This window comes from Vanessa cardui, chromosome 9 (genome assembly GCF_905220365.1).
Source record: "Vanessa cardui chromosome 9, ilVanCard2.1, whole genome shotgun sequence".
In the NCBI taxonomy this organism is placed as follows: domain Eukaryota; kingdom Metazoa; phylum Arthropoda; class Insecta; order Lepidoptera; family Nymphalidae; genus Vanessa; species Vanessa cardui.
The window spans coordinates 7,317,998-7,333,533 of NC_061131.1; the positions used below are offsets into that span (position 1 = coordinate 7,317,998).

The 15,536-nt window shown below is 30.2% G+C and overlaps 1 protein-coding gene across 1 annotated transcript; it reads left to right on the top strand.

Annotated features, from left to right (window-relative positions):
• Window positions 1-7,524: 7,524 nt before the first annotated feature.
• Window positions 7,525-12,732, top strand: LOC124532321 (trypsin 3A1-like). Its single transcript, XM_047107177.1, has 7 exons — window positions 7,525-7,649; window positions 8,890-8,966; window positions 9,147-9,271; window positions 9,741-9,900; window positions 11,153-11,275; window positions 11,396-11,548; window positions 12,298-12,732. The coding sequence occupies exons 1-7, from the start codon at window positions 7,598-7,600 to the stop codon at window positions 12,514-12,516; spliced, it is 909 nt and encodes a 302-aa protein (XP_046963133.1). The 5' UTR covers window positions 7,525-7,597; the 3' UTR covers window positions 12,517-12,732.
• The last annotated feature ends 2,804 nt before the right edge of the window (window positions 12,733-15,536 follow it).

The following is a 15,536-nucleotide window of genomic DNA, read 5'->3' on the forward strand; positions in this document are numbered from 1 at the left end:
TACGGAACCCTTCATGAACGAATTCGATTCACACTTGGCCAGTTTTTATATTATTAGAATGGATATGAACGGTCTATATCATTTGGTATAATAAGTTTTAACTCTCTAGGCACTCATGCAAAATTGAAAAATAAATAGCTTACTCAAAAATAAGGTCGGTTAAGCGAGGGGTTTTTCAACTCTCTGGTGTATGTTAATCGGTTTGTCGACCTCGAACAAATACGCTTTACTACTCAAATACTGTTGTGAATGTATAATGTTTTATTCAGAATAAAAAAAATAAGCCTACCTACTGCCGTCGATCTGGATGAGCTCGTGACAAACTGGTCTCCTTTAAAAAAGAAAAAAACGCAGGCTTGAAAAGCTGCTTACATCGAGCGAAGAGTTATAATTGCTTTTGGCCATTTCAACGAATGGATTGAAATTTTAGGCAAGCGGTCTTACCGATACAGAAATACATCAATTTTTGTAATTTTGTGTTCTTATGGTTGGCTTGTATTAATAATAATAAATAATAAGATTTTAAGCAATTGACCTATTGCTTAAAATCTTATTATTTATATTATTCTTTTGTCATCTGTTGTGCATAAGATATTGCCATAATCGCCACACTGGGCAGGCAGGTTGGCCATCGCAGGACGTAGCTTCTCGTACCGATGACGCTGCTGCCCGTCATCGGCCTGTGGTATTTAGCTAATTCTATTCTTGATGGTTATACCGCCATCAGTCTCAGAGCCTCGTTCGCTGGTTGACAGGATGCACCACGGGCAGGTGAGGTTGGCTTGAGACGCCAAGTTGTAACTTGCGCCCGCTTACATCCCTCGCCGCCGTACTTTGCCTGCACCCAATTACATCCCGCATGATGGCTGCCGGGGCGGGATGCGAGTAGCCACAGGAAGACCACAGTGGCGTACACTTGGAGAGGCCTATGTCCAGCAGTGGACAAGATCAGGCTGATGATGATGATAATGATGATTCTTTTGTCAAGTTTGAACTTGAGACATATGAAATACATTAGTTTGTTAATAAAAATATATCAATACTCGTATATCATTTGTGTTAAGGATAATATTTATTTTATATTTTTCCTTATAATCATTAGATAAGGATTACCCCACTAGTATTATTATTATTTTTATGTCACATATATCCACGTGTAAAGATTCAAAAATTGACTGATCAAGTTGTTAGGGGTTACCACCGATTTTGATGCTCTATGTTCAAGGGAAATATTAAACTTTTGTTACTTCACCTACCCTAAAACTAAGGTGTTACAATGACCCACTCAACCTTCAAACCGGAACAAAGCAATACCTATTACTTTTGGAGGTAGAATGTAGGAGAAAAGGGTACGTAGGTAGACAGTTTTTTAAATATCCCTACCACAAACAAATTATAAATTTTTAGCTCAACATATCTCGTAAAGTATTACGAATAATTTGTTTAGTAATAAATATTAATCTGTAGACAATTTGATACTCGGTTAATTTAATGGTCGGTACAGATGTTATTCTAAGATGATGCGGGGTAAATACCGAAATGTATCATAATAGAATAGTTGAAAGCTATCAGTTTAGAGATAGCCGAAAAGTCAGGCCCTACCTTCGTCAAACTAAGGAGACCGCTATCACGCAAACATCGGTATTTCTATTTACCGTAACCACTTATCCATTCATATCTCTGTTTCAATTTAATTTAATCTACTAATATAAAATACGATGTTAGGGCTTAGATGACTTTGGTTGAATAGCTTTTCAATGGTCCATGAAGACAAATAACGAAATTGCTTAAATTCTTATCTTAAATCAGATTATAAATTCATCGTATTTCTGTAAATTTATATTTCATATTATGACATAAAATCTGTATCTACTTTGTAAAAACATATTTATTTACTGTAAGAAAAATAAAATGGTTGACTTTGAGATTCATATATATGTATATATTTTATTACGTTTTTTTATGTACTTCTACAAAATTAAAGTACATCCTCCACCAACCTTGAGAAATAACTCCACCGGTGCCTTTAGTTGTACTGGCGTATTCTCCCTTCAAACTAGAAAACAATAATACTAACTGTTACTGTTTAGGGAAAGAATATATGATGAATGGATGGTACTTATCAAGACGAGCTTGCACAAAGCCCTACTACCAAGTGAATTCGTAATTTCAAACATAGTACACACAATAGTATTTTAATTAAAAAAAAAAATCTACATATATTTCTCACAACTGCCTTTAAGATTGGCACTGAAAAAAGGCAGAGAGGTTTACCATTTTTCCTACTACTGTGCCCATAGTCTCAGATTATATGCAAAAACATGATGATGTCGCCTGATCACGACAAGCGACACAACACATATACAGATAGAGCCGACTACGCAAGACATTTTATAGTGCAAAAATGTATGCGTACAGATGCACTCTCGATACCCGCACTGCCATATTAATATGATGTTATGGCATAAGCGACACGATCGGAAAAGGAATAGGTGACGGACCTCCCACATTACGTACTTTCCGAGGCATAAGACTGAGAATTTTTTACATGAGAATTGAAAAGAAAAGCCTATAATAACTTTTTATCCGGCTTCTAGTCTTTCACATACAAATCTCGGAATACGTGACCTTGTATCTATGCTGTTAACAAAGTACAAAGCTTCTCTGTAGCAACAATGATGATGTCGATAGAACTCTAAATACTAAGTGGCCGAACGAAGGATCTTCCTTACAAATAAAATCTATAAAAACACTCATTTTTTAGAAATAAAATTTGTATAAGTAACATTATTATAAAATATACGATTCAAAGAGATAGCTTGTAAATTTTCATTTATTTTACAGGCTTTATTTTACTTAAGTTTGTATTTTGGCAATTTTACAATGTCGAACCTAGTCTACATTAGACTGTCGCATACATTTAAAAGTTATATTTGGATAGTGTTACTTTAACCGATAATGATGGCTTCAAGTTAATAGTAAAACTAAAATTATGAAAAAAGATCGAATTGTGATCACTTAATTTGTTGTGGATGATCTGATAAATTTTAGTTTTACGTATAGATATACGAATAAAAAATGATGTACAAATCAATTAAGTATTATATTGATAAAAGTATGAAAAAGATTTTATGGATAACTATCGACTCGCCCCGGCACGGATATGACAACACATTACAAACTTCTAAAACTGACAGAGTTTCTTTACTATATTGTCCATGCATTACATACAAAAACCTTTTTCTCGAATCAATCTGTCTATTAAAAAAAACTCAAAAATCCGTTGCTTAGTAAAGTTTAAAGATTTAAGCTTATATAGGGGTATAGGGACAGAGCAAAACTATTTATTTTATACAATGTAATGATTTGGACATAGGCCTTTTTAAACTTTGCTATTTCTTATTTACTTTCTTATCAACTATCAAATTTATTCAACTGATGTTATTTGAAAAAAAATATATTGTTGCGAAAAAAGAAGAACGATCTCATTTACTAGAATAACTTTCATGGAAATGACGTAAAAACCTGTAACAACGGCTCGACGTGAAATTGATGAAAGCCAAAAAAATACTGTTACGTAAACAATAATTAATGCCTTCGTTAATGACTAAGGAATTAAACTGGAATATATATACAAGAGTTTCAATGATAAATAATTATTTAAAAAAAAAGTAATTGTTCGAATGACCCAGAAAAAATTATAAGTTGGCTTGAAAATTAACAGCCATTTGGGGCTTTAACTTTCCCCGGCCAACCCCAGTTTCAAGTTAATTAATGTTTACTGAGATAAATCTAATTTTTCAAGTATTTACCGTCGATGGAAGTTTTTGGTGTTTATATTGACTACTAAAATGTTTCTTCCCTATTGAATTTATTGACCGATAGACGTATTTATAGCTTTTATTCACAAACTAATTCATAAATTATTAAGTGAATATATAGACTGTGTTTTTGTTTCAACATGATATATGTTTTACTATTCAGATTTTAGGGAGCTACAAATCACTCATATAAAGTTTATTACGCCTGAATTTTTCTTAGTGCCCTTGTTGGCAGATAAAGCTATAGATATATATAAAAACACATAAATATATTTACATAACATATATATGTTTTATATGTTACATAGAATGACTGACTTGAAAGTATAAACTAAAATAATACACATTACCTGTATCAATCAGATAATTAAAGTACGATAAAAAACTAACAAATTTTACTAATTTGGTACTTAAATTAACACTTGAAATAATAAGACAGGCATTTGTGAGATTCTGTATGTATACAATAAGCGAAGTCGAGACTGGGAGCTAGTTCGCTAAAGTTTTGGAGGCGTTGGAAGCGTCCAAGCCGAAAATTACCTCGCAGACTGCGTTGACGTAATAACCGATAGCTAACTAAAAAGTTTTCAATATATAAGCATAGCATATAATAGTCTTTCCTAAAAGTAAACCAAAATATTATGGAACTTACATATGAACTGTGGTTTATCCGGATACGCGAAATGCGAAACAAACACAAATAAAAAAACGAAACATTCTTCTTTATTAAATGACGTGTTAAGTAAAAATAATGATAATATAAAAATGTTTTCCACAGCACATGTCTAGCCCTACGGGATCAGCAACATTGTAGTAAAGTAAATTAGGTCATAATATTAACAAGGGCATAAAAGATAAATTAGTTGACCATAGTTTTTACTTTCACTTCTGTAGTTAGCTTTTATATACGCTTACAGGGGTTTTATCACACAGCGAAACAAAAATTCCGGGCGCCGGCTTGCCGAGCTATTAACTATAATGTGGCTTCTGCCCTCCCATCGTTTATAAAAACCTCATATATTATTACAGAATAGCATCAATCGTGGTAATTGATGATAAACTTTTTTAAGCTACATACTCTGAACAATAAATCTAAATAAATATTAGAAGACATAAATCCCGAACATCTTTAGATTATGTTTATCATTATTTTGTTGAGTAACAAAACATTTAATTTCTTATTATTTATGTAGGCTTACTGATTTTGAACAAGAAAAATAAAATATTTTTGGTTTGTTGGGATACCTACGTAGTTTTCGCTTGCGTTAAAATTTAGAAAAAAAAAAATAAGATATTTACTGCCTAAATAAATGTTAAATTTTCCCTTATTCTTTTACTCTGTGGCATAATGCTGACTTTCGCTGTGACCTTAACCCAAGTACTAATATCGAGACTTATCAAAACCACAGCAAGGAAATTCGGGGTCCTGAACAAGGTGCAGCGTTCTTTCGTACGACAACAATTGCTTCTGTTACATAAAACGCAGGTGCTGTCTTGCGTTGAATGCGCGCACCTGTGGGATGACTGTGCGAAGTACTTAATAGAGGCCTTGGATCAGTAACAGGGACGAGCGGACCACATTATTGACGATGCATTATTAAAAGCCACAAACACTCAAACCCATACTATAGCGTCAAGAGATAGCGGCGCTATGTTAGTCGAAGGAATTATTTTCTCCAATGCCTGCTTGCCCTTTCCTGACAAGGCTACGCGTAGCTACCATTTGCTTTTCTATTCTCTTGGCCTTGAAAAGATGTTTGATACTGAAATATATTATTATAATGTAATGATAAATTCATCATCAATTAATATTATTTTTATATTAATTTTGTAATGCAGATAAACATTAAACAATAAAAATAAATACAGCCTTCATGAAAGTTAAGCAAACTTATTAATTACACATGTTCAATATCTACATAAACAATTGACACAGATACGCTTTTGAAGTGCACGTTTACGCTGTTTTACCCAATATATTGAATCCAGCATTCGACGCATATTATAAAGAAAATTTTAAACAGTAAATGTGGTTCAAATTTACATAAAACCACGAAAAATAAAATGTTATAAAAGTTTTACATCATCCGTCCTCATCCATCTCTTGAATTATTAATGGTCGCTAAAGTTTTACAAAAAGGTAGCAAGTATAACTTATCAATGCATCCAGAATAAGTACTATAAAACTTTACAGTTTTTAAACTTTCTTCTTTAATTTAATTTGTAATATAAATATATACAGTAAAATGCCTTTGAGAAAAGTTTGTAGAAGAAATAGTACTATTCCATAAAGAAATAATTAATCGGTTGGACGATTAGATATTTATACGCAATACAGACATCAAATAAAAGAGATTCCGTAATATTCACTCATATGTTTATCGACCTAAGTAAAGAAGTCGAGAACATAATGATCAGGCAAAAATAACTAATTAAACCAATTCGATCAAAGTGTATATTTATATAGGACGAGATACACACACGCGTGTAATTTGTCAGTCGTCCTGACTAGTTGATTTACTCCATTCTTTCCCGTGAAGATTGATTTCTATAGAATATGTTAGAAGTATAACTAATTTATGTAAGAAAGTGTATCTGTTTACTTCAATAATACTTGCAAAAGACATTTTAATATTTAAGTACTTTGACATTTAGATTTATAAAATTACAGTAGTATAGAAAATATGTAGTCCAAGAGCCAGTGATAGGTAGACTTACGTCATAGTAGCAAGCTCCATATTACTGTCAGGTATAATGCTTCATCTGCTGTTGGTGAAATGGCGGTGCACTATTCTCATCGAGGGTTCCTTTGAGTTTGCCATGGAGTCGAAAAGCATAAAAATCGTCTTTCAGAACGTGATCGCAGCAAGGGCAGACTTGCTTTTTGACATCTTAAAATACATAAAATATCATCTCCATTATTATTAGGAATTTCTTATTGTATATTATTATACAATTGGGAATGTAACGACATATTAAATCTCTTGACTCTACAAGACTGTTACAGGGTTATTGGTAATTCGACGTACATCCGCTAGGAGATGCTAGGATTGATATAATATCGTTTTCCATCTCCCATTTTTAAATTTGGGCCGATAATGATTGTTTAAATATTCACAATTATCCAGTGTTTATTCATTTTTATAAATCAGAAGAAAAAAATAGATTTTTATGGACAATTTTTCCTCAATACATTTTTGAAGTTGCATTTTTGACAAATTTTGAAAAAAGCTAAAATACGTGGTAAATCTAAAACGGTTTACTTTTGGATAATGCATATGGGGGTTAAAAAAAAGCACCGTAATTAATCTAATCGAATTGAGGTCCTTAGTAATTTATATTTTTCAAAATTTTCTAATTATACACTTATACCATAAAAATTAAGCAAATTATTTTCGGGCTAGGTGACTCTTAAATCATAAAGTAAGAATTAAATTTAAACAATTTAAGAATATTTATAATAGAATTCAAAATACACATTATACATAAAGACAAATAAATATGTATTTATTTATTTATTAAAAAATATGTTTTTTGTACATAACTTGGAATTCCTACGAGACTGTTAATTGAGCAAAGAAAACACTATAAATTAATAATTTCATTTATGACACAGTTTGAATTAAAAAGGTGATATCGTACGTGATAAGATAATTTTATAAGATAGAAGGCAAATATAAAAACGAAATATTTTAAGCTTAGTTATAAAACGCAGTGTTGATTGATATTCATTGTGATACTTGTTTTTTCCTATACAGAAATTTTATATAAGAAAAATGGCTAAACATTTTATACTGTATTTTGTGTTAGCTGGATTGTCACTTAGTCGTAAGTGTGGCCTATTGAGTTTATTATTTTTAATCCTATTTATGAGTGAATTTTATTATTTTTAGAAATTTCTCCCAAGTGAATAGAAGTATTTAATTTAAAAGTATTAAACTAAGATTACTTTAAAAATATTTTTTACGAGTATCGCTACATAATAAATATCAAATGAAAATTTAATTAAACCTTTGCTTGTGAATTGCTGTAAATATTTTACTGTACAGTCGATTTTTAAAAAGCGTAATACATATTCATTTTTATACATTACAAAACATAAATTACAAATATTTAGTGTTTTTCAAATGAATGCGCTCGTTGCATTTTAGATTTATCAAATGTAATTGACGTAGTCCACGGTTTAGATATCTTTAATTATTTTTATCTTCAGATATTTAACAGTCAAGGTTGCCTATAGTTGATTGATTTATTGATAAACATTTAGTGGTGAATGTAAGGCGACATTTTTATTAATTTCTTTATTTATATAACACGTGTAAAACTAGTTCCGATTTAATTGGATGTTATAAATGTTTACCTAATTAATTATTGTGTTCGTATGGCAAAAATCTTAAATATTAAATGCAGACTTCATGAATCAGGTGATTTAAGTAGCTTAGATAAAATATTTTTCGGCGTCCACTAAAACCCAATATATAAAGGCAACTGACTGTGCTCAAAAAGTAGTTTTTTTTACGTATAAACAAATCTGAATAACTATGTTATTTAGTGTACGTACTTAAAGAAAGACGTCCTGTCATATTACGTAGAAGCGAAATAAATTAAAGGAATTTGATAACAATAACACTTTTTTAATGTAAATAATATAATATGATTAAAGTAAGGGAATTAGAAGATTATCTGATAACAGATAATTTACTGACAGACATATAGTATTATGTATGTTATTGATTACTTATTATTATATTATATTAATTATTGAATGCTTCTTAAACTTCTAACAGAATACAAGAAAAATTTAAATAAACTTTCAATACTTTTGCCTTGGATACTTTAAACACTTCCAACGTTGGTTTCACTATGGTCGATTACAAACAATTTGCATTTAATAAATACAACTATTTTTAGTACAATAACTAATGAAGCACGCTTTAATACGAATTTGACAATTTTATTAATATATATTATAAAAAGTTGATCAGTTTATCGGACCAAATCAAACTAAGAATATGATCCATTCAAGCATAAATTTGTAAATGGTTAATATTTGTTTTATAATTGACAGATGCTGGTACAGTGCAGGATCGAAACAACAGAATATTGGAAGGATCACTTGCATATGAAGGTCAATTTCCGTATGCGGTAAATAATTACATTTTTATGACAATTTTTTTTTACTGTAGTTGTTACTATAACAGGATTTGTATCAAAAATAACCTCTCTTACTTATCATAAATATATAAATGCATTATTTATAAAAAATACACGTAGATAACGGAGAAAGGTGAAAAAATTACAATTGTAAACTTTTTAATATTCCAGGTCTCCATACAAATGATGGGACCTCCTCAGTTGACGGAAACAAGAGGACATAAGTGTAGTGGTGCACTTATTTCATTAACACATGTTGTAACAACAGCTGTCTGTCTTTATGACTTCACACAAAAGTAAGTGCATTTGGTTCATCATTATCCTAAACAAAATTTTATCTTAATATAGACATGACAAAGATATCAATCTCATTCGATATTTTCGATATATGTACATATGTATATGATGTTACTTATATAATGTTATTGTATGTATAATGTCATTTATGGAAAAAAGAGATATCAACATTTTTTTAAAATTATGCATATTTGAAAATAAAATAATTATATTATAAATAATTTAGTTAATAATAGAACTATAGAATTTGAAAAACAGGAAATTCCACAATTTAATAAGCGAGTTATCAAAACCATCATTCCATGAATCAAAATTAGTTGTCATTTGTTTTTAATTATTTTCTGTTGCCATTGTAAAAACAATACCTTTCCAATACTGGAATATCAACGAACATACTATGTGTATTCACATATCTAAACTTCATCCACTTTTGTTCAAAATACAAATTCAAAGGTGTTCTTGTTGCAGCGTTCCTGTCCCTATAAACCCTACCCAATACCGAGTATTCGCTGGTGCGACACTCCTTACAAACGATACGCCAGATCGGATAGGGACAATTGCAGACTATGTAATCCACCCGCAATACACAGGACCTCCAGCATATGCTAATAACATTGCTGTAATTATAGTATGTATACTGAAATAAAATTATTTTATTTTATAATAATACTAATCTTGTGGATATTTTGGCAGCCGCTTATTAGGTTTGGAATTAGTATCAGTCTACATTCCAACTATTACAATCCTGTTCTCGAAAAGCAGGTTTTTGCCATTGAACTATTTTACATGCTATTGGACTATGGAAGCAAAGATTTTGCCTGTGGATACTGTTGATTCACTCATGAGAGGCTGGCATGACCGGAATGACAACTATATAGACTAACTATACTTTACCACACATACCTATATTTTCCAAAATATAAATGATAATTGTTTGGCTTAATTTGGAATTTGTGTTCGGCATAATTGTTAGCATTACAAATGTTGGTGAAATGGCCTAGAAGAAATAATACTTATGTCTCATCCCAAAGGTTGCGATATAAAATTTAGATTTTTCACATGTTTTCCAAAACTTCATCTAAAAAGGGGACAACTTTTCTTGAGTTACTCAAAGAGTAAATGACATTCAATCTAATATTTTCTAATAAATATCTGTTCTTGTTATTCACTCGTAAAACTCTTTTAGACCAAGGAGTAGACAATTAATAGTAAATGCAATTTCTTTGATAATATAAATAGCAGTCAGATTTTGCGTAAGGTCGTCTTTTATCTTGTAAAATGATTTGTCGTAAATAGGCGTGATAATCGATAAGCGGTGATAAAATTAAACATAAAAATGTCACAAATTGTTTTAGTAATTACAATCTTTGCTGATAAGAAGAGCTAATATTTGACTTACATTTAGTAATCTGAAACTGTTAAAAGTGTCATAGCATTGATTTTAACTTTCATCATACAAAAATGATAATAATTTTTCATATTTCATACTTTGTACCAAGGTTTGATTTGAGTAATTTATAAACATAGATAATTATCTATTTAGATGAAAGTAAAATTAAATATATAATATATACAATATTCTAAAGACATCCATACGCATCAAATTGAGAAGGTATTGTAAATCAGTTTCAACATATTACGAGTGAAATACTAAGTCATTCCTCGCGGAATATTAGTTCGATTATCTAAGAACTCACTTAGTATCTCACTCGTAAAAAGTCCACAACCAACTTACAATGATACGCCATTATGACACCTGTATAGAATACATTTAATGATCGTTATAGTCAATATCTAAATAGCCCTTTTTGGTCGTCTAATTGTACTGTTGAAAATTTTCATATTCCTCGTCAAGTTTGGTCTAAATATCTTTTTTCCAGCTATCGGTGCCATTTAATTCAGCAATAGTAAAACCAATAGCATTACCGGCTACAAACTTCGCACCTGCTGACTTCACTTTATGTGATGTCGCTGGATGGGGTGCATATAACAGAACAACGCCGGTTAGTTTTTGTTAAATTTTATTTGATCTCAATATAAAAATATCTTATGATTTTAACCATATTGTTTTACAACTACCATAATTATACGTGATTAATATATACAAAATTATCTTATTTTAGAATCTAGCCAGCACGCAACAAAGATACTCAACTAAATACGTATACAAACAAGATCTATGTACTGCGATCTTCAATAGTATTGAGAACAAGTTAAACATTCTGCCTAGTATGATTTGCGCTGCGTCTTATGACCTCCTATCGTCAAACTGCTTCGTAAGTATTCATTATTTTTATTATATGTTACAATATTTTGGATTTATTCATCTCAATCAGAATATCGTAGTTCTAAGACAAAAACGAACGGATATTTTTTCGTACAAAATTCAGTTCATTTTATTTGCTTCGTTTCCCTATTCTTTTCGATACAATTTTCTCTCAATATCTTTCATTTGTTTTTTCATTCTTGCTTGCAGTCATGGAAGGGTAAATTTACTCGATTTGTATTTGTATGCTATAACCGACTTGGTCAGGTTCAATTATCATGATATACGAGATGTGAATTATAAAATGGGAATGAAAAAAATGGGAAAAAAACATCTTTTGGAATAACGATTTTTTTATATTATTCATAAAGAACCTATATATATATATATATATATATATAAATAAATAGTATCTGCGGCAGTACATGTCTATAACAACTCAAAGTGGATATAAAAATAAAATAAAATAAATAATAATAAATTTTAGCAACATTAAATTCGAAATTTAAATATAGAATAATATTAGAAAATTATTGAATGAACAAGACATTCGTAGATAATATCGAAATATCGAGCTCCACCGAACAAACATAAAAAACATGGTAAATATCCCGAAATCAATAACTTTAATAATAAAAATAACCATCTTAATTTAAATCTAATATTAGGAAATGGCTTTCTCAATCATACACTTCAGCGGTCTAAAATAAAATTGTATTTATTTTTAAATAATATTCTCATACCGTGATTTATTCACAGGGTGATGATGGCAACACCTTGGTGTGCAATGGCGTATTCACTGGAGTGCTATCTGTAGGACATAATTGCGAACTTTCAAGCTATCCCGAAATTTACACAAGAGTTTCTAACTATACTACATGGATACGAATGATATCTGGAGCGGAACAAACTTTCAGTCATGGTATTTTCATGACGATCACAATGTTTTCACTCATTCAGATTTATTTAAGTAGTTAAAGTTAAGCGGTTAAAGTTCCTGTAGAAAAGTAAACAAGTATGCACCCGAAGCGTATGTATGGTAATGTTATAACATATCAAACATTTCTTAGGGAAGTTGAACTTCTCTGCGAAGTAAACAACGTTATTTTTGATATGTTGTAGGAAAAGAGTAATACATTTTTGATTATTACAAGTGAATATTTATTATTTAAGTGCCTGGTGCGAGTTGTATACGTATTTATTTTTGTGTGTCTTAATTGTTTTAGTTATATTTATATTTTAGTATTTAACCGCTTTTTGTTTCAGTATATTGTTGATATTTAAAAAAATATAGAATTAAGAAAAAAATACATCTTTATTTGACTAATAATTATATATCCTAGTAAATCTTATATAGATTTAAATATAATATATTATTTTATTTAAATACAAGCTTATAGTTTTTCAGCTTAATTTATCAGATGCAGTTTCAGTTTATTATAAGTATCTGAATGAAAAAGATATCTATAGTTTTGTATCTTTTACGACAAAATGGTTCAATATCAATATTTCTTACTAACAAGGATTTCTTAACTGAAGCTTAAACTTAAAATCTATTCAGTATTATATGGAGCCTTAAAAATAGACAGGTGCAAGTCTAAAATTTGTATCACTAAATACAGTTAACCTACAATCATAGAAGTCGACCGACTAAAATGGAATAATCAATAATTTGAATCATCCGATAATACTTTTAAAGTAATTGATTTTCATTTAAACATAATATCGGTTCAAATTGAATTGAAAATAACATAGTCTAATGTTCTGTTATAATGTTATACTCTATGCAAGAGATTATAAAAACGTATTTAAAAAAAATCAAAAAATGTAGTCACATGTTTTAAAATAATTTTTTTTCATTTTCATTTTTGTTAAAATAAAAATAAAAAATTTCTGACGAACAGAAAAGAAAGTGGAAATTTTTGTCGTTTGATTTTTATATATATAGTATGAGCACTGTCAAAGATTAAATATCTACCCATTTAGCCCCGAACAATTCACTCGAAATTTCGTCTCGTAACCAATGTTTATTTGAATTCTTCGATACGCTTCAGTTAAAACAGCAATTTAATTAAATAGTATGATTTGATTGTATTTGATGAATTTAATGTACCTCCGATTTTATGAGAAATATGAATGTCATTTTCGTCATTATCATGATTATATCACAAAGGTGTTTTTTAGTCTTGCCTGTTACTTTCCTTCAGTTTTAACCGACTTTTAAAATATGGAGGTTATCAGATCGACATGTATGTATGTAACATTGTTAGAATTAAATAATATATTAGTATGATGATCCATTTAGGCTTCTAAACACATGTGCCTAATTTTGTGAGTGGATGTTTGTATTTGTCCACGAATTTCTCGAAAACTATAAGTCGTATTGAGATGCTCATTTTTGATCATCCCATTTTTTATTAGAATAAATATTACAAAATAGCTCGGCCCTTATCTAATAGGTAGCTAGCTGGTCGTAACGGTTAAATATTTAAAAAGAAAACTCAATACCAATTATTCTTCTCGTCAAAAAGTGCAAGAATAGATTCTACGACGTCTGTGGTGATAGTCTTAAGCTGGCAAACTGTTCGGTAATATTTGCCATTGGGATTGAAATGCATGAATGTAATTTGATACAGTGTTGGCGTCAAGGACCGGGCCGATAGTGTCGACTGGCCGCGGGCAGGAACGTTTCATTTACATATAATAATACTAGGTGCTGCTGGGCGGTCATGCCACGATTCTGCTAGCTATGCATTATTATCCTCATGTAATCGGAACACCTACCCATAAACTAAGCTTATATATATGCCTGCGACATCGTGCGTGTTTGAATTTAACAAAAAAGTTATTAGTACTACAAGCTAGGTTACTCCTTATTATATCGGCTATCTGCCAGTGAAAGTCTCGTAAAATTGGTCAAGAGATTAGCCGGAACAAACATATAGACAGACAAAAAATTTTAAAATATGCATATGCATTTAGTTAAAAACGATTATTTTATTATCACAAACAGACATCCCAATTTTATAATATGATATATCATATGATAGTATTATAATACTACGTCCAATTTTTCTAAAAGTAAAAGTAACTTATAAAAATAATGGTATGAGCCTTCGGAGAAACTTTTTCACTGAGTTCTTTCTATGAGTTTTAAAATACAAAATGAAATTATAAGAAACGAGGAAATAGAGAGTGCACTTCTTTTAAGGACACATTTGTTCCGCGAAGTTGGCTAGTTTCTCTTAAGAATAGCTGACGTATCCGAAATATGTCAGTAAGGTATCAGCTCTCTTGCTTAAATCTTCATAGGATAATAACCAGATATGATTTTAAAAGCCCGGATGATATTTTTAAAACAATTTAATAAATCATTCTTTAAAATATATGTCAATATTTAAAATAACCACGTAACATAATTATTTTCTGTTACTAAACCTCTTTTTTTCAACTAAACTTTTTTCATAGACTTATTATGATCCTGAAGCGTGATACGGCATTCAATGGAAGCATTATCTTGATTGAGCATTTATTTCTTTTGTCTTTATGCTTTGGGCTAACATAACCACACATTGATTTGCAATTTCAAATTCAAATATTCAGTACAATTATTGAGACCGTCGTTGACCATACATAGAATTTCAAAAAAGGCTTTAATTATTTATATGTCTGGCTAGACTTTGTATACGCATTGAAGTGGTCAACAGCTGGTCAGTATGTACACGCACACTAGTAAAATAATATGGCGTTTGGCGAGTGTCCAGCGTAGCTGTCACGCACACCAAGATAATGAAGTTGACTTGTTCGTTTTAATTCTTTTGCAGTGCGACAATCTATCTAAATACATAAAAAAATAGAAGTAATCAAATAATAAAAAAATGTATACATATACATGCTAGTAGGTAGGTATGTGTGTTATATTCTGACATTCACATTTGAGAGCAAAACGTTTTTTGAAATATTATCAGTACTGCGGTAAATGCTTATGATTTTAAAGT